The sequence below is a fragment of the Acipenser ruthenus genome, chromosome 11, assembly GCF_902713425.1.
Source record: "Acipenser ruthenus chromosome 11, fAciRut3.2 maternal haplotype, whole genome shotgun sequence".
Lineage (NCBI taxonomy): Eukaryota > Metazoa > Chordata > Actinopteri > Acipenseriformes > Acipenseridae > Acipenser > Acipenser ruthenus.
Genome location: NC_081199.1, coordinates 36,689,016 through 36,714,015, shown reverse-complemented (window position 1 = coordinate 36,714,015; position 25,000 = coordinate 36,689,016). Strand labels below are relative to the sequence as shown.

Here is a 25,000-nt window from a genome sequence, read left to right as displayed (position 1 = left end):
GGTCAAACTTCTGTTCTGTTGAATTCAGTAGCTTTTTTTATATAAAATTCATCATTCAGAAGTGTGGCAAGCTGGGTAGAAAATCAAAGGCTTATTCTGCCTGTGGTTAGTTACTGAAGTATTTTTTTATTATTATTATTTTAGTTTGCCAATATACCAGCCTGTTGAATAACCCATCATGGGGAAGCTAAAGCTATATAGGTATTCAGATTGCTTTAGAGAACAGCCGCTGATGGCCTAACAATGAATATTGTATGCACATGACAACCACTTAATTTAATGCAAAACATAATGGTTTATTAAGTTATTAAATAGATAGCACAATAACTCAAATAAATAAAGCCGGTTAGTAAAAATGCATGCTTACAACAATACATGTACAGTATATATTATGCAATTAATTACTACTTTCAAGTTTGTTTAAAATACTGACTAAGGTTTACAAAAGTCACTGGGATTGTTATATAATGGCTAAGGGCATCATTGCGCAGTTAAGGTTTTGTAACCCAAAGGCAATAGTTTTGCTTTTACACTAACAAATACTGTCACTATTTGTTTTAATACAGTCTTGGATTTTTGATTTTTTATAAAAGTACCCTAGTATACACTGGTACAATAAACATATACTCAAAACTATACTTGTATTTGCTTTTTTTTTTTATATAAACTGTTTAATTCTATTAGGAAACTATAGAGTTTGCATCAGCTGAGACTATGCAATGTTTAAGTGGGAGGGTTTGATTCACTTTTAGTTAATAAAATGGGTCAGTTATTTGGATAAGAATGCATTTACAACTTTAATGTTCATCACATAGTCTAATGGTCATGTGTCTTAATTGTAACCGTACTGTAGAAACATTATTATTTTACGACTGTAATATAAATCAGTTATTGTATATATCATGCTTGAAAAAAACAAAGCACACATATTCTATAAACCCCAAAAAAGCATTTACAGCCAGATTGTTGGCAATCATTCTCCTGCTATGTGACTTTTTTTTGTACAAGCATAAACAAATACTCTATGTTTATGTGTATGCGACCAATATAGTATGCAAAGACTGGACTGAATACGTTATTAAGAAGGTTTCCAAGAATCCTGGTAAAATAACATTGAAGCTATGTATTTAGAATGTGTAATGTGTTATAATACAGATTGTATCTGCTCTTTCTCACTGTGTTGTATACATTTTTGCTGTTTTAAAGAAAAACAGCTGTATGATTCAACTCAGTAATTATCAGGGAGATGAGCGTATCTACAAGACAGAAACTAGTGTATTTCGGCTATAGCAGTACAGTATTTATTATTGGTCACTAATGGACATGTTAAACAAAGAGTGACCAATGAAAACATGATGTTGTTTGTTATGATTTTTATTGAAAAATAAACACGCTTATACACATGGAGGTATATTTTATTGCAACAGTAACATTTAAATTCCGTTTATAGCTATGCCAGCTCTTAGGGGGTTGGATTTCTACTCTAATGCATTGAAATAAAGCACTCTAATGTGGCAGGCTATATTCAAAAACCTTTGTTGGCTACCAGCTGATACAAATTGTTCAAAACTCTATTCATGTGCAAGAAGAGTCTATTGCATTGGCATTTTATCAGACTGTGAGGCAGTGGATTATGTATATCATTGCATATTGTGAATTATGGCTATCTAGTGCATCTGTATTTGCATATTTAAAAACAGTGGTCTGTAAATAGTGCCAAAAATATGTTGGTGAAGTTTATATGGCAGTTTGTTACTCTTATTCTGGGTTTCTTCTGCATTAGAAGTGCACTGTGGCTCAACTCAGACATATTATGGCTCAGTGTCCCTAAGAATTGGTTTGGTTCAGTGTGGTTTGAAGTGGTTAGTTTTAAAATGGGAAATTTCAACACACTGGGACTGGTGTAAAAGACCTTCCTTGCCTGAACCACTGCCTCGATCTCTAAATGGAGACGTCTTAACAGTTACGAAATTCACCTTTTCATGGGATTGTAACTTAACTGGGTCATTGTGTTTTACTAATGATTCCTGGAAGAGAGAAAACAAACTTACACTGTACTGTAGGCTATTCACGATGGTTACAGGCCATGCATATTCATTCATAGTATTAAAAATGTAACTTATTTATTTTTTCTGCTGGGAAACAAAATATTATTTTCTTTATAAACAAGAATTAATTGACCTTTTACGAATCTAGGACTTGATCATCAGTCCATATCCACTTATTTAATTAAGTGTGATGACAAGCCTTTTTACTTCCAAGTACTGTAATAATATGTTTGAAATAAAAATGTAATTTATAAACAGTACAAAACTATCATTTTACATCTGATTAGCAATTCTGAAGCACACGCTCAAAAGCATGTCATACCCTGGCAAGGTTAATCATAGGCATATACAGTAGCAGCCAACTTAAGCATAAATGCACAAATCTAATAACACTGGAAACTAGTAGAAATTAAAATTACAAATAATTTTAAAAGTCACAATTATCCTTTACCTAAGTAGCTGTGAATAGCATTCTTGGTGTAGAATTGAGGGAATGCATCCTATATACCATTCAGTGGTTAAGAAATGAATGTAGAGCAAAAGCCATTTATAGCTGTGTGAATGAAGAGATTATATACAGCTTTATAACCATGATCCAATGCTGGTCATTTATTAAAATTGACAAATTATTGGAATGGGCAATCAAATCAAAATCGAAAAGTGTATTTGTTTTTGTTGTTGAAGTCAGTCATCTGTGGGTCCAAAGATCTCAGAATATTCTATTAATATCAGTTCGACTATCTGGTTCTGGTATACCATATGCACAGCCATGTTTCCAGTATCGAACTGAGGCCACAGGAGAGTGGGTCCAAACACAATGCTTATACCTTGGGTGGACATGAGATTCTCCGAGGCCTTGGCAATGATCCTGTTTAAAAGAAAAGAAATAAATATATTAAAAAAATAGCACTGTTAGGGTCTAATTGATACTAATAATGCAAACCATGAGGACGTGCAGAAAATGAAGATGTAGAATAGTACTGAATTATAAAAAAGAATCTACATATATATGGTGACATGCATTAAAACACAAATGGATCTGTAATTCAAATTATACATAGATTCTAATCATGCAGTTTGTAAGTGCGGAGAAAAAAGAAACGGAATTTGTAAAACTGAAAACGAATTACACACTCTACAGTAAAACACTTATGCATACCAGACATATGTTGGTTTGAAGGGGAACGTTGAGAAATCTGTGAACGCAAATTTAAAATGACTTGCGTTAACCGTTTAGCCCTTTCCAGAACAAAATTTGTCGCAACGACCTAGCAGTTGTGTTTCAAACATCCTGTTGGAGGCTGTTATATGTTTTATATCCTATAGCTGTATAGTTACAGTGAACTAAGTACAGTACCTATGAGTCGGGTTAGAGTTGCCTTACTCTGACATTGCCTTACTGTGCATAGCAGAGATAAACAGAATAGAAATGTTTTAAATTTGCCTTAGATTTTGTAAACACTTACTTGTTGCTTGGATGATAGTAGTTTCTTTAACTGAAAAGTGGACTTTAGGAATGTATACACAGATATAGATCATGTGTGATTTGTACAGGCTGTAACATCTGTATGCATTTTGTAACACCTTTTATATCTCAAAAAAAGTATGGGTAGCATATATATTACTAAAAGAGGGAAAATAAACTTCAAATATTAAACCATAACATTCCGACAAAATGTTTATAAGGAGAACACTAGGCTTTTGTTGCAAACAAAGCTGAAAGAATCCAGATGTTTTTTTTTTTTTTTTGTATAAAAATAAAAATAAGCTGTTGTTGCATGTTTAAAATGTTCCATGTGGCATTTATGGACAAGTGACAATAATTAAAAGAATACTTGGAACCTTTAAGACCAATATTTTTATAAATATTATAAACAAAGGAAGGTATTGCTTACTGTCTATTTGGGTAGGAGCTTAATAGGAGGCTTTTAACGTTTAATCGGGGTCTTATGATAACTAAAGCAATTTCCAATGGTTTATTTTGCTATTATGCTAGACCCATTCTACCCATGCAATTCCTATACTGTATCAGTAAACCTACATACTAACCTAATTATCCCACTAATGATTCCACCAATAGATCCTATGTGGTTTTCTAGTTCTGTATTTTGGTAGGTATGTACAAGTATTGATTAGCACCAGCATGATGAGGATGGAATTGAGTACAGTATTCACCCTATATTGAAATTAAGCAAGATTAAAGTACTGTAATAATTACATTCAACAGTGATAGACTGTACACATACATAATGCACTGAACAACATGTTGTATGCTGCCCAATGGAATAGGTATTGGGAGGAGAGCAGATTTCTATAGCATACACCTGGCACCCCCTGGGCTAGCTCATCTCATTTCAGACTCGTTTCAGTCAAAATAACCACAGCAGGCAGATAACTTTCAATACCAGAGTAATTATATTACATGACAAATAAGGTTTGTGGCTGAAATTGCAAAAGAAAAATCTGAAAGAGCATACTACCGGAAATTGTAATTGATCTCTAAGATGCAAAAGAGTGCTTAGGTTTGGTGTTTGTTGGAAACGTCTGGTGCTGATTGAATAATACAGCAGTTGGGCAAAGGTCAAACAAATATATTTAAAGGTGAACATATATGTCAATCTTTACAATACATGATGGTATCCACTTCAATGTTTTTTAATTAATTTCATTTTCCACTATCCTGCACATTTTCAAATATATGTGGTGTATTAAAATAATGAGATCTGGACATATTTATATGTTTTTAAATGTGTTTCACAACGAGAACAAATAATACCATATGTACGTTTCACTTAAATGGAGAATACATAGCTAAAATGCACCTTGGAAATAATAAAAATAGGCAATTACATGCAAATATCAATGAAGATTCAACTTACATTTATGTGATTGTACCCATGTACTTATTACAAACAGTTTCAACAACAACAAAAAACAAACCAAGGCAACCACACTGTAAAATCCATCTACCATTGCAGTATATAGCAAGGCTTTCATTTTCACATTTCTGCAGGATTACGTTTTTACAGGGGGTTCCTTAAGTATACAGTTCTGTTTTCAGTTTTCAGGTCCATGAATAATTTTGTATTTTTCTGGAGAAACAATCAAGGACCACCTATGAAAATCTAGCTCTATTTTATTTTGGCACAAAAAACAAAACAAAAAAAAACAACATTTCAGATAAGTCACTAGCATGGTAGTAGAAATTAGGAAAAATTAATTTTTTTGACTACTTCTGTCTGTGTATGAGGAATCAAATATAAAAGTGTGTTTACCCTCAAACACTTGTCACTTAAAATAAATAAACAGAGGGTGCAGGGTGAACTCTCTAACATAATGTGGTCTCAATGCTTATTCACTCAGAAGACGGTTATCTCCTCGAACGCTTAATACACCCTATAGTTATTGGTTAAATATATGGCAACATCTGATAATCAATACTGACTCATAACATGTCGATAATATTCATGATAAACTAGGCTCAGCTACATTGAGAAGTATGTTTGTAACATAAATCCACTGCCATGGCTGTGAATACAAAATGAGAGCTATTAGTATAAAAAAAAGCCAGGACATCTGCAGTATGTACATTTAAAAATGTGAGTGTAGCGTGTGGATCGACACAGACAGGCTCCTCCATACATCACCAGATTGTGATAATCTACATAACTTGTGGTCAAGAATGTCGTTGTCGATGGGGGCAACACCAATGCAATATAATTAAACAATACATGAAGCTACAGAATTGTATTAATAATAATAAGGCAATGCTTTAAGCCTCAGAATCCGAAAGGTAAAATAAAAGTGTCTTTGCCTTAGCCCTAAAGCCTCGAATAAAAAATACCAACTGTACCTCCCAGCTCTGGCAACAGTTTGCAGGAGTTCAATATACAAGAGAACCACATAAAAAGTTTATATGAATACCGCAATTGTAATTGTTCACTATAAACAAACTGTTTTATTTATTTCACAGTAACTAATTGCTAATAAAAAAGTCTTCACAACTATTGTTATTAGGAAGCACATTATCCACAATTGTTGACACATGTAACTATCAGTAAGAAGAGCAACCATCGATTGTTAACAGATTTTCTTAAGACTCCCTGGTGCTACTGACAGATAAACCAGGCTTCCTTTTGTTAATAGCTGATTTGAAGAATAATAGTCCAGAAACTGGAATTTAAATCTGGTAAACCGATATGCTGATTTTGATGGTTGGTTTGCTCAGCTGTTATGATGCAAAGTCGGTGAAGAAATGTGTTTCTATTAAATACAGGCAGTCTTATTATCTTACAGCTTTGTGTGAAATGATAAATAACAAGACTGTAAACTCCTATAGATTATACAAATGTAAACATTTACTACTACGACAACTACCACTACTACTAGAACAACTGCTACTAATGATAAGGTTCATAAAAGAGAAGCCAGTTTCTTCCCTTTATTGTGACTTAAGAGACTTGCAGTGATATTTCACGTTATCTTGTTAAAGATAACATAGTTAACATAGGTTTTGTAAAATGTAGAGGGTAAATTGGAAGAAGGAATGCTTAAAAATTGTTCTGCCCGAGTGAGGCTTCGCTCAATGACTCCTGCTGTCAATACATGGGGACTTACTCAGAGAAGCCAGCATGCCGCCTCAGGAACCATTACAGACAAAACTGGAACACAATTGAAGGTTGTGGTAAGAGGCTTTAGTCCAAGTTGTCAAGGAAAAGACAAATGATGTTGTTTAAACAGTCTGAAAATAAGATCAGTTCTTATTTAACCTTAGAGCACTCAGCCATCATACTGTTGTCAATAATTGTATCCAAAAGATTTAGGCCTTAGTACTTCTGACTTTGTATTGGTACAGGGATGTTCTATGTGAACTACATTTATATGTTTATTTAATACATATAACAGATGTCACAATACATCATATTGGTAATCTGTACTATATTGTCTACACATTTTCAAGAAAGATATGTGGAATTGGCTTGTGCTAGTATCTTTGTTGTAGATTTATTAAACAAAGCATTTTAAATTGTGATTGTAGATTAACCAAACCTATAGTATGTACAATAATAATAATAATAATAATAATAATAAAAAAAAAACATAATCCAGTGCTCTTGCCCTAGTCTGGACTGTGTAGCTGCTTCTCTGGAACTTGACAGTGGAGGCAGGCTAAAATGGAAACACTGCAGATTTGTTGGCAGCAGCTGGGAGCCTGGCTTTTACAAAAGACAGATCCACCAAAATGTCCCAATGGGACATACTGAAATGAATCATCAAAAATTGTAAAGTATCAATTTCAGAATTAAGTTTGAGAGCAAACTTAAAAAAATCAGAAGCTATAGTTAAAAAAAAAAAAAAAATCCCATTTAGAAATGCTATGGTGTAAAATGACTCCAACTCACCTTTACAAGCAATCTGCAATTTATCACCACAGGTTTGATTAAAATTGTATTTTTTTTTTAATTTAGTCGACAATTATTTTTCTTATTTTCTCCCAATTTAGAATGTCCAATTATTTTTAGGCTCAACTCACCGCCACCACCCCTGCGCTGACTCGGGAGGGACGAAGACGAACACACGCTGCCTCCGAAGCGTGTGCCGTTAGCCGTCCACTTCTTTACACACTGCAGGCTAACAATGCAGCCACCTCAGAGCTACAGTGTCGGAGGACAACGCAGCTCTGGGCAACTTACAGGCAAGCCCGCAGGCGCCTGTCCAGACCACAGGGGTCGCTGGTGCGCGGTGAGCCGAGGACACCCTGGCCAACCTGGCTGGCTCGGCCAATTGTGCGCTGCCCCTGGGAGCTCCCCTCCAAGGTCGGCAATGGAATAGCCTGGACTTGAACAGGCGACATCCAGGCTATAGGGCACATCCTAAACCCCACGCGGAGAGCCTTTACAGGATGTGCCACTCGGGAGCCCCCTAAAATTGTATTTCTTAATAGAATCTAAAGAGAGTGATTTTTGAGAATTATTGAATTATTGTGCATGCTTTAAAAGAGCCTTTAATGAGGTTGGGGGGTCTAAACAGAAAGCTGCTGGGATAGGATAGCAGCTGGGCATCACTCTCTGTCAACATTTATTAACAGGTGGTGTTTCTTAATGTTTCTGACTCTTGTGTTCTATACTTCATTAAAAACTAGACCTTGATGACAATCAAGCAATCAAGTTTAACAGTCTTTTAGATGTAGGGATTCAGGCATCTATAATATCCTTAGTGCTATTAAATCCCACTATTTCACGTATTCTTAGGTTTCTGTCTTCTGGTTTATGATGTTAAGTATGTAGAACTAAGGCACAGAACAACTTTAGGCTGACATTTTTGTATTGTTGTTCTCTCATATATGCATAGTGACCTTTGGTCAAGGTAGTTCATATGTAATAGGCAATGAATGTGTATACACAATAACATAACTGTATAACTGTATCATTAGTAAATACTTTTTTTCATTATCTGGACAATTAAACCCATACATTTCTGAAAGGAATGCAATGTGAACTCTCAAAAGCTCAAAAGTTGCCAGAGAACTGACTTTAAGTTACAATACAATACAATTTTAGCTTATAGAGCAGCCCTTCATGTTCCACACTGCTAGGGTGCAGTACATGGACCAAGAGAAACCTTACTGTAAGCCAAGGCATAAAATAAGTTTTAAGCTTTGATTTGAAACCTTGAATAGATACAGAATATATGATATCTCTATGCAGAGACTTCTTCAGTTTGAGTGTCTAGCAGCTGAAAGCACTGTCCCTGTGGGATATGGATCGAACTGAGCATTAAGTAGGCTGGCACACAGAAGCTTCTAAGTAGAAGCTGTGATGTAAAGCGATACAAATTCATAGACAAAGCCCTTCAGGGCTTTATAGGTGAGAAGAATCAATTATTTACTAGACAGGCAACCAGTGCAGTGCAGCCAGAATTGTAGTAGTATGATGATTTGAATTAGTGCTGGTCAGCACACAGAAACATTTTGTACCAGCTGTAGGCTACAGAGTGTTGTACCAAAATGAGCTAACAAAAATGTAACTCAGATTGTTCTGTGCTATTTGCACTGTGCTGGTGTCTTTATTTACAAGCATTTTAACATGCACAAAAAACAATATGTAGAGTTGGTTCTCATCTTTAAATATTAACAGTAACTTTAATGTCCTTAGAAATAAAGCAGACTTTGTGAGCTTTAAACTTTTGGCTTAGATCACCCCTGATCATCTAAGACAGTGGTTCCCAACTTTTTTCAATGTAGAAACCACCTTGGTGTTTGGATTTTTCCCACGGAACACTTGTCACGCATTTTTTCACAACAGCATTTTTAAACTAATTTGTATGTGTGTATGTGTGAGTACATGTAGAAAGTAAAGTATTTATATAACATACCTAACTTAATAAGATTCCTAGACTTAAATCTTTGCTACCAGTTCATCGAGGAATGTTGTCATTTTATGTTTTGAAAGTTGCTGATGGCAAAGTTCCTATTTCTTTTGTTTAAAAAATATTATTTTTTTCACATTCTGAATGCTTTGTAGATAAAAGACATTTCAATTTTGCAGGATTAAGAGTTTTGTTTGACAAAATCTCCTGACAAATAATGCACTGGTGCTTCCAGTAAATGTAAATATCAGTGCTGGTCCCCACAACCGTTACCTAGTGTAGCAAATTAATTAATCTATCCGTTTCTAACGCAACGTAGTGCACTCACTACGCATCTGTAATAAAGGAAAACAGATAAAGGTGAAAAATGCAGACTACATACATATCTCATAGTTATATATAATGTGGTTAACTCTTTAAGGACCAAGCGTTTTTCAGTGGGACTCTTCCTATAAGAATTCACAAAAAAATCAATTTTGTACAGTAGCATCTTAGAATTGATGTCCTTTTTCTCAGAACACTCGGGGGGGGGGGGGGGGGGGGGGGGGGGGGGGGGGGGGGGCATTATAAAGTACTTTAGAAACCAAATAAGCTTTTTTTTTTTTTTTGTCACGTTTTGTTTCTCTGTGCTGTTGAAAATGTCTCCGCCCTTTAAAAATGAAATACCCGTCTCAGTGACGTCTCACGAAAAAACAAACAAGCAGGCAGTGAATTATATACCTCCCCTCTGATGTGTGTTAACAAGCTGTACTGCAAATTGTGGTGGCCCAGCAAGTCAAAGAAACGAAGTGCGTATTTTTAACGCATTGACCCGATCACGGGCCCAGAATGACCCTTCAGTACGATCATGTTTACACCATCACAAGCTGTTGTGTTGCTTAGAACTGTGTAACTGAATTTTTGGAGTTGTTTGCGGACCACCCGGAGTTTACTCTCAGACCACAGGTTGGGAACCACTGATCTAAGAGACGTTTCAAGGCCACAAGCTTGAGAGTGCATAATTATAATCAATAAAGGGTGTAAATATGCCCTGTGGTTTCAATTTAGGTTTACAATATGGCATTATCTATGATATGAGGCAATTAAACAGATGATAATTTGACAAACATGGGTCCTTTTGGACAATGTTAGTAATTTCTAATTATCTACTTGGTCTAAACTAACCCAGATTACAACTAAGATTGTTAAGTGTCTAAAGAGCTTTGTCAAAGGTTGGTAAGTCTTAAGAAATCATTTACGGCCTGGCTTTTTCTGTCACCTTTTATACATTGTATGCTGGTGCAAGTTATATACTAGAAGAGATATATACCAAAAGGTTACAGGAGTAGTCTTTGTAAAAGACTGATATCTCAAGGTAGGTGATTGTATCCTAATGTGTGTTTAGCCATTGTGAATAGAGCCTTGCCAGTCTATCAAAGTAAATTACAAAATGTACTCCAATATACACACATTGAACTGAGTAAAACATTGTAGATTGGTATAGATAACACTGTAACTATTTCTTATGGTTTTCACATGGTGCATCTCAGGAATTCACATAAGCATGTTAGTCTATCTGGAACATATTAGAGCTAAATTATTTGCACTTAATTCACTTGAAATTAACACAGCACCATCAGATGCTTCAAATGCAGAAGAATGACATTCACATTGAGGTATGCCATTTTGTGACATCCAGGATTCTGACATTGACATTACCTTGGTGTCAACATATTTATGAAAAGGTCAAAATCATGCTGTTCTAATGTGTCATTGTGTAATTGGTAGAAACCCAAAAGTACATCAAGTGGAACATGGTGCCTGTCAATAGAGAAATGGAAATGCTAACATAGGTGCTGTTGTGCTGGTTCTGTTTCATCACTGACACAGTTATTGTTACTGTAAATAACTGCATCAACACCTTCAGCGATTGTCTGTATACATATTTTTTTTCAGTCTTCACAGAGACCTGTTGTTTAATAAGAAACATATTCCTTGCTATAAAACAAACCAACAATCTATTTCTTTTTTAATGTGTTTTTTAGTGTTAGGTTTCAGAGTCAGTTTTGCAAACAATGTTCTAGAAACTTCAGTTAATTCTTTAAAGCACAATTATGCTTGCTGTTTACTCAAGTATAACATCCCAAAACCCAAGAATGCAATGTGTATTGCTTTTAATGATGAATCTGCAAGCTTTAGACAAGTCATAGATAATATGTGAACAAGGAACAGTGCATTCTGGTCAGTGTCCTAATTGAAATAGTTTTTTTAATCAAATACATTCAAATATACTATGCTATTTACCCCCCCCCCCCCCCCCCCCCCCCCCCCACCTATTTTTTTTTTCAAAAATAGATAGAACCTTGTTAAATACAATGTAAAATGTCCGATCTCTGTGCTTAACACAGAACATCCACTCATACCCAACATGTGTTTAAAGATATTTTGTTCAACGTTATTATTACCATTTTGGATACCATCTTGCCAGCATTCATTTACGCAGCATGGCTAGGCAGATGCAGAGCTTGAGATAAGGAAAGTAATTCCACAATTCCCATTGTTCATTTAGGGTTAAACACACTTCATGAACATTGATAGAGGAACCTCTATTTCAGACAATATCATATATCATACACAACATTTTTCCTCAAATTAAAGTTGCAGTAACTGTAGACAATTATATTCATTTCAACTTTGAAGTCAATATTTTGTATTTATGAACATCTACTAGGCCTCCTGACAGATATAATCACTAACAGGATAAAAAAAAAGAAATTAAACTTACTCAATGGTACAAAAACTGCTTTAAAGGGGGTTAAGAGGAGGTCACTCTATAGTTAGAGAAGGTTGAGGTTGAAATACTGAACAAATGAACAAATGTCTTCAGGCACTATGACCATAAAGAAGGTGGAAGAAAACAAAGGTAACAACCTCAATATGGTAAAATCAAACACTCAAATTGATTGCTCAGTCTGACCTATGCCAACATGCCTTTGTGGGATACATCACAATAACAGAGGTTAATTGATTCCAGGCAAGATCATCAGTTGCAGGTGGAAACTTAATAACAGGATGTTTATTAATGAATGTTCATTAATCAGCATTGACAATAGCAATTATAGTATCTACAAGTCACAAGGGTGGCACTAAGAAAATACACAGCTCTAATCTAAAATGCTTAATCTTGAGAAAAAATATAATGGATGTCTCAGTTTTACTTCACTTCACCTAGTTTTGCAAGTTGCAGTAAATTAGTATAATTAAACATTGGCTTACATAATAAGATACAAAAAAGGGGTTGAGAGAGGATGTTACCGTAATTATTAGTAAATAAATATATTAACTAAAAAATGAGTATGTTTATTGTACAAAATAGAAGTAAATTAATTTATAAAGATCACAGACTGCTGGGAGATATAATAGTTTCCAAAATAGCTTGTATGGCATCCTTTCATTTTCTCCTGTGGAAGTGCGGTCAATGCCACCCACCTTCAAGAAGGTTGCTTTTGCTCTACCACTTTTAGCTTGGAAGAGCAGAAGCGATGAGGTGTTGATTTTAATGCAACATCAATTGCCATAGTGCTAGTTACAAACTAGTTACATTATGCATTGAGCCCCTTCAGCACACAATCCTGGCATGATCTGGGAGTCCAATAATTTTAAGTAATTTATTTATACAGCCATGTTAACAAAAGGTGCACAGATTTAAAACATAGGCCTCAACCACTGCACTGACTAGATGTTGATCAAACACAAATTCATTTTAACACACCCAATTGAAATACATACACACACATATATATATATAAAACAAAACACAAAAAGCCTAAACATTCCTAAACTGGATACACCGAGGTAGCTTAAGAGTATTCAGTTTGATCAGATAACAAATTGATATCCCAAATAGAAGCTGACATGCATTGCTAAAGATGCCAATGGTAATTAATTAGCATCTAATTTTGACCAGGGAACAACAGGATATAGGAGTTGGTGCTCAATGCCATTTCCCCCTAGGCTTTCTTTATTAGGGTCAGGATTAAGGCTCCTTGAGCTGAAGGCCAGTTAATAAATTGAGGGGGGCACATTGACACACACATTTTCATGGTACATCTCTGTCACTGTTTGCACTGCCTCTGGCTACCATGAATGTTCTGAGCTTCACGGTAGCCATGTAAAGAACAACATGGACACATACAGCTTAGGCTAGGATGGACTTTTTCATGGCAGCACACCAAACCCAAACACGCTCAGCTCTTATATAATAATATTTTCATATGATTGTAAATTGCAGCACAATAGCATATTTTATACAGTATGTCAAAGCATATAGATTAACTTCGCAAACAGATTCACACATAATAATAATAATAATAATAATAATAATAATAATAATAATAATAATAATAATAATAATAATAATAATAGAAAATAAAAACAATTTCAAATTTTTTTTTTCCCATTTACAGGGATAAAATCAAATAAAATCAAAAAACATACCTAAGTTATCAGATATTTTTACCTAATTCAATTTCTTCCCATTATGAGTGTAGTTTTCTGAGCAAATACCAAATGGAGCACAATGCTGATCAAACTTTCCTAACAAATGCAGAATAATCAGTCCCTTTGCTTAAAATAAATATGGTATGTAATTAAAAAAGTTGAATGATAAACAAATATTCTCAATTTTTTCCTAACTAGGTCAGAAGAGAGGCTTTAGAAAATGAAGTTAATGTTTCTAACATTGCTTTTAATTATAGAGCCAACTAGTTATTTATTTATTTATTTATTACCAAGCTTAGCCTTGAGGAAGGAGCCAGAAGACATTGCAGCCACACTCACTGGTATCCATTCTCATCATCTCCTGACAAAAAGGATCAACACACTCTGAATCACAACACCCCTGATGTGCATTCTTGAAACGAAAGGGCCAGATTTATGTTATATTTGTCTTATGACTACAGAGGTTCTTTGCAAAATTGGACTGGTCTGTCCAATCACAACTTAACTGTTGTTTTTTGGCATCATTGTGCTTGATGGATATTTAATTCAGAAACATAATTCCCTGTCAACATGCTCAGATGGTATAAACCTTTTGGAGGTCTCTGAAACTAAACTGGCTACGAAGGACTAAAGAACAAGAACAAAAATGAAGTGTTCACCATAGAGCATTTATCATACAAATTCTGAGCATGATACCTTCACAAACCTCATGCGTGCCACTGTGGACTGACAAAAAACCATTGTTTCAATGTGGTGAACTCTCCAAAAAAAAAAAACAACTACAAAAAACACCACTCCCAATACACCCACGGGAATGGAATAAATAGTACATGGGGATGTGAAGGTACAGTTAAAAAAATCTGGTTTCCTTGACCACATCATCACAATATGGATATACAACTGCTTATTAAATCCAGGCTATGCAGATCAGAAAAAAAAGAATAATGGCTCCATATAGCACATTGCTAGCCCACAATAAAGAGCATAGACTTACTGTGTCTGGTATCTAAGCCAGGGTAAAAATAGAGCCCCTCAAGTTTAAACTTTCATACCGTATTTTCTGTGCAGTGAACAAAGGAATTCCGAACAACTTCCACAATAATTCTATCAGACTACACATAAACACATGTGCCCTAATTTAGATTTTCCTCATTCTAATCTTTGCCAAATCGTAATTATTTTGGTGAATGTGTACAAAAAGATGGTGAAAAGCTAATTAATTTTGTACTGACTGAAGGAATAATACATATTTTACATGCATAACTGATGCACACAACTCTATTGTTGTTAGCTGCTAACTTTAGAAAGTTATATTGTGGTCACAAAAGGCAAACAATTTATGCTGTCAGTGGTTTAAGAAATTAAAATACACAGACTAATTATGAAAATGTAGTCTTTGAGGTCTAAAAGGTCTCCTTTTCTGACACATGAGAGCCAACAGAGCTCAAGCTTGGGGACATTATTTTGCTTAAAAAGGTAACATTTTGCTCCAAAAGAAAGATTGCGAATGTCCATGTTGAATTGAATTATTTGTTGTACCAAAAAGGATAAAAACACTATTGAAGCATGTTTATTAAAAAAAAAAAAAAAAAAAAAAAAAAAAAGCATGCCACAGTATGTTTATTTATACGCCCAAAAGATTTCAGGGTGAATGTCATCTAAATGTTGAACTAGGTGTTACTTCTATTTAGAAATCACAGTGAGCATCTATCTAGTGACTGAAAAAAAGAAACATAATAATAAACATATCCACAGATAATTGTCCAAGACTTTCCCTGCACTGTCAGTGGAAAAACTAGGTCTCAGGAGAACTTGAAAAACTATAATCCTTCTCATCACTTGAGCATGTGCCCTCCAGAGCTGGTTTTATGCTGCTAGACACAGGGAAAAAAAACATTTCACATTCACAGATGATCCTAATTTGGTGCGGTTTGGAGTGTAATTTAGATCAAACGAATCAATGTAAATGAGTCAGGGTTTCTTAATTAGGTGCCTCTGAAGAGAAAAAGAAAAAAAAAAAAAGTTGGACCACATCAGTAGGTGTGGGTGTGGCGCCCACAGTTCTGGAGTTTTTCCTATATACATATCCCAATACCATGCTGTCATACATGCCAGTCTTTTTTTATTATTATTTTTGCTTCAATAAGGCAAAAGGAATAAATGTACAAAGGGAACAGACTTTTAGACGCTAACTCAGATTGGTTCTGAGAAGACACTGTCTTTATGGCACATGGCACCGAAATAGGTCATTCAGCTGCAATTTAGCTGTCTCTTTCTACTCGATTGCCAGCTGTTTTTTGTTCTTATTTCAAACTGGGCATGTGCCAGCCTGCAATATTTGCTCATAATCCCTTTTCCCCAGTTGAGCTTGTTTATAAGGATTAACATAGCTGCATGTGAGGTGTTTAGTGTTTATGCATATGATACAGAATTATATCACTAGATATAAAAAAGGGTGGGTTTTGTCCCTGAATGGGGTTTAAAATTAGTACGATGGGGCAAGCTAGCCACCTGTACAAAGGAGTAGGTGAATCATACTTTATGCAAAAAAAGCCCCATGAGAATTTGAATAAGCCACAGAGCCTCATAAACCCTGCCAGAGGGGACACATGGATTGGTTTTAGTATTAGCCCATCACGGCACAGTAAGTAAAATGCTGCTGCGCTCCTTTGCCGCCAAGTAGAAAATGAATAGATATGATCTCATGTTGGTGTGTTTTATACTGTGGCTTAGTTTGTATTCTGTACAATGACCGAAGTCCTTTTCCAAGTGATGGATTCTGAATCTGAGTTTATGTATCATAAATCAATGCAAAATATTACGGCAGGTCACATATACACACACAATGAAACTTACTGAACTTTATGTCATAAACTTATACAGAAATACCATCAAATGAACACAAGAACAAATCAAATCCAAATCTTTGGCCGGATCTCATCTGGTCACTTTAGGCAGGATTATATAGGCAGGATTTGAACCCTAACTAGTCATACTTTCACTCCAACTACATAACCACTACGCTACACAGATTCACATCTTAACCCTTTCAACAGACTAGGCTACTATTTACATTTACCCTATCCAAACGACAATACATTGCCTCAATATAGGTTGAACAATTTTGCTATTTCCGTAATGTGCGTGTGTGTTATTATCAGTAACTTGTTAGAACAGCAAATTGCTTCTGCATTTCACATCATTTATCAAATCACTTCTCCAGCTGTGCTTGAGAGTGCCATTTTACCAGACATAACATGACAGTTCTTTGTACTGTTGTTATGTTTTGTTGGATTTTATTTTACACCAACTGTTGTTTTAAGAACATACTTTTTTCATTCAGTCTATCACTAATCTGTCTATTGGATTACATTACAATTGATCACTGAATCTTCTATGGGATTAATGCACGCTTCGTAAAGTTTGAATTGCACACAAATTCGACGAGGAACGGCCCTCCAAACCAATTGGGCCAGTCATACAGTAAGTACAAACAATTATACATGCTTACTTTGCTGCATTCCAATCTGATATTGCAATGTCATGTTATACAACATTTTGTTAACCCTTTGCGGTCCTATGTCGGGCCAGGTCTGACATTACAATTTTTCCCTTTCCGGTCCGATGTTGGACCCTGTCATCACGACATCATCAATAAGATGTAAAGCACAGGTCTCTAGTCGTTTTTTCTCCAGATAAAGCCAAGAAAACCATTCAATGACCGAACAAGATAGCTGCTTCCGCATCCAGCGCTCAAAGAATATCACAGACATTTACATTATTGAGGAGTTTGGTGATAAAACGAGTGATCAGGAGGTGATTTATCAGCATGCAGGACTATGAAGAAGTATGTGAACAATACAGTGAACAAGGGGTGGGCAGGGCTGGAGATGCAGTACTGAGTGTCCTGTTGATATGCAGTGCCTTTTAAACCTGTTTTACTATGAAAAAAATACTTTTAAACAGCACATGTAAAATAAACAGCGTGTGTGAAAATAAACTGGACCTGACGCGCCTGAGACGCGTTGAATAAATGGACCGCTAAGGGTTAAACATACTGTAACATTGAGCGACAGTGCTTAAAGATTCATTTGCTTAGCAGATGCCCTTATCCATCATTACTGATGAGGTGTCTATGATTTCCAATGTCATCTTTTTATACATCCATCTTCACCTATGTAAGATTTTGCACGCTGCCGACAAAGACAATGGCTGGTTTGGAAAAATAAATATCTTACTTCTTGGGGATTTGCTGCAGCTTCCATCTGTGCATGAGAAACCACCTTTTGTGCCACTTACTAAAGAGAGTGTGCCACTTGCACAAATTGACTGGCTGTATGGGATCTGTGGACCTGTGGAAATTGTTCACGTATGATGAACTCACAATTAATATACGCCAGAAGCAGGACCGGGTTTATGCCAATCTGCTTAACCGTGCCAAACTCGGAGCCACCAACAAAACGGATCACATTTTGTTGAGTAAACGACTGATACCAATCAAGGGAGGACATATTTACAGCTGCAAAACCGAAATGATCCAACACATGAAGGATTTAGATGACAAAGATGGAAGTTCAACCTGCCTACAGTAGACACCTGTAACCAGATACAGACCTCTATGCTTGATAGTATGCCTGGGGAGTACATTCAGCTTGTGGCAATGGATACTGTAGACTGCCTTCCTTCCCTCCAGAAAAAAATTAAAGCTTATAAGGCTGACTGCAGTCGTAGAGTTGGACTGCAAACTGGCATACGAGTGAAAATAGGCTGTAAGCTGATGCTTCAGAAAAATATCCAAACTTCAAGCTGTTTCCTATTATCTAGAAAAACCCATGATGGTAAAAACCAAAACCATCCATTTTAACAATGGACACACACATACCTTTGAACGCTCAAGGTCAAAGTTTGAAGTCATGGACAGGGCCTACATTGTTTGGGAGCAGTTTCCAGTCATCAGTGCTCACACAATCACCGTTCATAAATGCCAGGACATGACACTCAAAACAGTGATGATGGACCTTGGTACCTCAATTTTCTCCTGTGGCCAAAGTTTTGTGGCACTTTCTAGAGTTACTTCCTTAAGTGGCGTCCACCTTATAAACTTTGACCCCACCTGCATTAAAGTGCTTCCATCTGCAGTTGCAGAGTACAGCAGGCTGAGAAGTCTTTACTGCCCTGAGTTAATAAGCCTGAAGGAGACTAACACGCACAAGGGATCCATGGTGAAGGATCGTGTGTATTTCGTACATCAAGCCATCACCAACGTTCAGGAACAACAAAAGCCACATTCTGAGGGAACAGCTGCAGTCACACATTCAATAAGAGGCTTGAGCAACACACATCTCACCTCCTGATATGCAAACACCATGTTACATTGTCTTCTTCACTGCCAACTTCTGAAAGAGTCATTAAAACAGAGTGAACAACAAGCACTCAGGACTTTTGTTACCAACTATGATCAGTTGCCATCCACTTCATCTTTCAGTTCTAGGAGAATACTTTAAATAAAGCACATAAAAGATGACCATTGCTTATGAATCTATGTATACGCAGCTAATGAAGACCTTCTGTCCAAAAAGCCTTGAAAGCTTATGCTATATTTTGTATTTTTTGTTGGCAAACACAATATTTTCAAAACCTGAATGAACAATGAGTAAATTTTAAAGGTGTGGTGCAATGATTTTTAATTTTTTTCAGAATTCACTTGTATAGTACTGTTGGTAGGTCAATAAAAGTATCTGTGTAGTTTTAATGTATAGGTTTTAACGCTATGTGTATAAAAAACAACTTTGAAGACTGAAAATTCCAGCTCACTCGAAGCTGTGGCTAATTTATGCGTGACATCACACCAGGACAAGCTCGCCATCCCACCCGCTGCTTTCCTGCATTACCGCTCCCCAAAACCGCTCGCCAAAATACAACACACCCAGGTTGTAATATATGGTTGTTCTAACACAGCAGGGCCATTGGTATCTCTCCACGAGTTTCCTAAAGAGCCGGTACGATGCTGGCAATGGGTGAAGTTCGTGAGGAGGACCAGGGATTGGGATGCTAAGCCCAACAGCATCTGCATCTGCAGCACCCACTTTACTGAAGACAGCTTTATTAATGTAATGAAGTTCAAGATGGGTGCTGTTCAAAAAATTAAATTAAATAAGGATGCAATACCATCTATTTATCTGGATGGTACCTGCAGGACAGCAGCATCTTATTCTAGTAAAAAAAGTAAAATCTCCGGGACTCGAGCGGCTGCCAGGAAAAGAGAGGTGCAAGGGTAAGGGCATGATCCTATCATTTCATTATAATTATGTTTTACTGTTAGATGAAAATATGTATAAAGTGACGTGAGTATATAGCTAACAACCTCCCATGTACATTATTAATAAATAATGTGATAAAATGATCACGTTATGTCACGTTCTCGTATGCAGTCTCTCGACTTTGTCACGCATGCGCGCTCTTCCGGTAGAGGTCTCAAAGGTTTTTGAAAATGGTCTAACCACAAATTTGCTTTTTTTCCACTTTCTAAGTAACAGGACATGTATAGAAAGTTTAGCTGCACTCAACAACTTTTTTTTTAATGTCATTGCACCCCACCTTTAAGGATGTAGATAAAGGTGTACTTTGCTTTTTATGTTTAGTTTGAAATGCCTTATTCCAACTCATAGAGTCCAGATGACCTTTTATTAAAGGTCAAGTGTTATTCTAGGACTGTTTGTTTTAATTTTTTTATTTTATATGAAGGACTTTAAAGACACCATCCTATCAAAGTTTGAAAACAGTAACCAGGATTTTTTTTATTGGAGGCACTGGATAATTCCAGGGCCCTTCAGTAACTTTGGGGTTCTTTTTGATAAAAAAAACAAAAAAAAACAAACAAAAAAAACAACTACAACCACAGTCTGAAGACTAGCTGAAGCACTAACAATGCTTAATGACTATACAAAGGTACTGTATATACAATTTGGTACTGTGTATGTTTTGTAATGTAGTACCGGTTAGTCCAACATCAAGTACTAACTGCCATTTACAATGGCTCAGTTAGATTACAGTCTGGACATATCCGGGGTCTATTAGCATTGCTTGGAAACATCAGCCATTAATAGACCACTGACTGGCTTTTAGAATTTGTTTTATTATACTGCAAGTGTGTAAAAACTAAAATGGATCGGATTACATCTTTCATGATTTTTAGTTTGGCCAAGCAAGAGATATTACATATAATTCCAATCAATTGGTATTAAGTGGTGTTCAGGAACCTGGGGCAGCAGTGTAGAGTAGAGGTTAGGGCTCTGGACTCTTGACCGGAGGGTTGTTGGTTCAATCCCAGGTGGGGGACACTGCTGCTGTACCCTTGAGCAAGGTACTTTACCTAGATTGCTCCAGTAAAAGCCCAACTTTATAAAAGGGTAACTGTGTATAAAAGTAATGTGATATCTTGTAACAATTGTAAGTCACCCTGGATAAGGGCATCTGCTAATAAATAAATAATAATAATAAAGAAGTACAGTATGTCTGATTTGTGTCCAATTTAACTGAATGAAAAAGTTAAAAGCGTATAGTTTTTATTGTTGAAAATAAAAACTATAATTAGAGACCACAGTCTAATAGTGGCCTCTTAACACAGGTGGTCTCTTAAAAGAGGGACCATAACTTATGAATTTTCTATTTGTCTCTGACATGCTTTCCTGTAATTATGTATGTCTTACATACACTGTAAAAGCCAGAAGATGTAATATGAACAAAAGGAAGTATGTAATTTAATAACATTCATTTAGATAATGCATTTACAAAACAAATTATTTTGTGAAAGTAAGTGAATGCTTGCCAGGTCACACAAAATGTTTAAAATCCTTTGCAAATTTCAATGCCTGTGTCTGCTTTTCAGGTACGTGTTGATTCATTGCAGCCTGAAACCAACGCCAGCATAAGCATAAGATCTTTTCCGATTACTGCGCACATTGTTTTCATACTCTTATAAGTATGGCTTGATATTTTCAGTGTTTATTTTCCTTTTAACAGTTTACCTTTAATCTTAAGCAGCTACATCCTAATTATGAATTAATAATAATTATATTATAATAATTTAACATTCTGTTAAATTAGCGGGAAAGAACAACACAACACGAAACGGACACATTGGAAGCTACCTCCGAGGCAAGTGCGAGAACGAAATGCAAGTTAAAGTAGCATCTGGGGGAAGTGATTAATGTCCTTGCTTGCTCTTGTGTTTGAATAATGAAGAATCAGCAAGTCAATCAGGACATCAAGGTAAAAAGAAGAGACTTTGTTTACTAATTAACAGCTTAATTAAGATATTGAATCGGCGCAAAACACGTGAACAAAAATAAAAACCTAAAACTTCAAGCCCTGGTTCTTTCCGTTTCAAAATGCTGTATCTGCATCTATCAAGTGCTGAATTGTTCAGCAGTTTTTCTGGCACTTACTGTCTTTGCAAGTTTAATAACTTTAATTCTGTCATCTGGGGAGGTCCTTTTGTGTCTCCACGTTTTCTCTCTTCCTTTACAAGAGAGCGCTGCTGTTTTATTGATTACAGTTAAAAGACAGCTAAAATGGTTACTGTATTCCTTTGAATTTAGGACATACCATTTAAAACCATATTTTTCTTATAACAATAGCCCTGTGTAAGGGTGCTTAATACAGGTTTGAGTCCATTGCTGGGTAAGAGAATTGTGGTTGCTGGTCACCTTAGACAGGTGGTCGCTTAATACAGTTAAATAAAAGCACAATTATCATTGGGAGGAGTTTAAAGTGGTCACTTAGACTGCTTTAAGAGAAAAACTGATAAACCATGGCGTCACTGTCATTTTAAGTTTTCCTTTTTAATTGTTTCACTGGAAATATTTTTCCAGTCAATACTGGGCAGAAAACCAAAGCCTACTTTCCATCATTTACAAATGTATGTCACTTTTTTCTAAAGACAAGAACTCCAATAAAATTGATTATCATTTTAATGTTATACATGATGAGCCCCTAGCCATGCAGTAAGACAGTTATTACTGCACAGTCATGTGATCTTGTTCAGCCAATCAAGGTGTTTAATTTTATTCTAAAGCTTTCCGGATATAAGATCAGTGCACAGGGAGTTACTTGGACAACCATTCAAAGATACAAGATTGATACTAGACAGGCAGGGCCTGGTTTAATGTCTTGGCAAATTTGGAGCTTATGTTTTTTGAGTGAAAAGAGACGGTTGACTTGATAATTGTAGTTAAACAACATTCAAAATTAGGTAGAAAATGGGAGTCAAATAATTGATAGAAACAATTAAGCATGTTCCCAGTGACACTGTATATAGTATAACATTATACATTGATTTATCACTTACATTATTAAAGCAGGACCTAAATAGTTTGTTTATTTTATTGGACTTCTAACATTGATTCTTACTAGTACTTACAAAATGTTATGTTTTACTTAAAAAAAAAAAGAAAAAGAAAAAAAAGGCTGTAACCAAACATTTCTCGACTGTCAGTTATAAGACTTGAGTTAATTAGTTTTTATAATCTGATGATGTTCAGATAAAAATGTATACAAATACATCAGTGCAACACAGATTATGCTCTTTGGTTTGACATACCATTATGTTATGATGCATGAGTGTTGTTAGAGAGTATGTAATAAAGCCTGCCAGTCCTAAGGTTAACGGAAACAACAATATGTATAGGTCTTAAGAAGTTAAGAGAATACAAGTGCAAGTTCACAAGATAAGGGAAAAAGAAAAGACCTGAACTCATGTCTTGCAAAATGGACAAGTTTTATCTACAAGTCTTGCACAAATGCTGCTTGCAGTCATATAGCCTGAAATGATGACCACTGTCACTGTGTCACTGAGCTTAACTGAAGATAAGTCGTTTTATTTATTGAAAATTGTGATTGAGTGGAAATTGAATAACATTTTTGTTGTTGTTCTGTTCTGTATCTTCTGAATGAAAGAACAATACATAACAAAAGATTTCTGTGTTTAGGACAGTACAGACGAGGTGGGTCTGGGTTTCGATACAAATTGCTTTCCCCAATACCTTGTATAGAATTGAAATATGTTTCTGCATATTAGTAATACATTCACTACAGCGATACATGAAACTTACTTTTGAAGATGTCTGAAAAGAACTTTCATTGTGTCATGATTAGGCTTCGGGAGCTGAGACACAAGCTTCTTTATAGACTGGACGCGTTGCTGGTAATCCTGTGTTTCTGTAATAGAAAAGCAACACAAATGAGAGACTTACCACCATACTGTAAGTGACAAGGTATCAGCACATTTTCAAACACACAACACAATCGTTATGTTTTGTATTTCACCAGTGGTATATGTACTATATAATCTGACTTTGTAAACTGGTAGGTAGTTATTATATAGAACAATTTCAGTACATATAATGGCCAAAACATTCAGATCCAAACATTGTGCAGAACTAAATTTAAAACACCTGCTACTTGTTTTGTAAGGACATTACAGAAACACCTAACTGTATGAGATTACAGTAGGTAGTGACTATAAATTGTGTTGTGATTGTTGAGTATGTAACACAGGGTATAGATACACTTACTGCTGAATTGTTTGCTCTCCACTAGCTCTTTTGCCATGCGAATAAAGATGAAATAAGATTTAGCTATTTATTTTTATGATCATTTTCTTGGATGTGCAGTGTGAAAGCATATTACACATTGGGTAATAGTTCATAAAACCAAATAAATACACCTCAAAACAAGCACACTCCTGAATGGAGATCCATTACAATGTGAATACATCTGGTCATGTACACCAACAATATAAGAATAATTATAATTCTCTCTCTCTCTCTCTCTCTCTCTCTCTCTCTCTCTCTCTCTCTCTCTCACTATATAAATAAACCAACACAAATCCCTGTATTGTGAAGATATTAGACAAGTTCAGAAACTGTTCACAACTGATGACTTGCGTCAGCATTTGAAAACCTCACAAGATAAACACCTCTGCCAATTGCTCTGGCATTTATCTGTGCCCGGATATTATTACAATGAAGAGGGGAATGGGAGCTGTTATCTTCGAAAAAGAGCCAACTAATCTTAATGGTTTGTAAAGTAGTTACCTGCACTAG

General features: G+C 35.7%; 1 protein-coding gene across 2 annotated transcripts in view; it reads right to left on the bottom strand.

Moving 5' to 3' along the window:
• Positions 1–346: 346 nt before the first annotated feature.
• Positions 347–25,000, bottom strand: part of LOC117426388 (rho GTPase-activating protein 15-like) — a 167,000-nt gene continuing 142,346 nt past the window's right edge. The window contains exons 14-16 of one of the 2 annotated variants that reach the window (XM_034043908.3): positions 24,008–24,113; positions 3,208–3,244; positions 347–2,916 (exon numbers count right to left, since the gene is read on the bottom strand). In XM_034043908.3, the coding sequence (XP_033899799.3) occupies positions 2,758–2,916; positions 3,208–3,244; positions 24,008–24,113 (302 nt within the window). In that variant the 3' untranslated portion in view covers positions 347–2,757. The remainder of the gene's footprint in view (positions 2,917–3,207; positions 3,245–24,007; positions 24,114–25,000) is intronic. The other variant, XM_034043909.3, reaches the window with a different exon arrangement.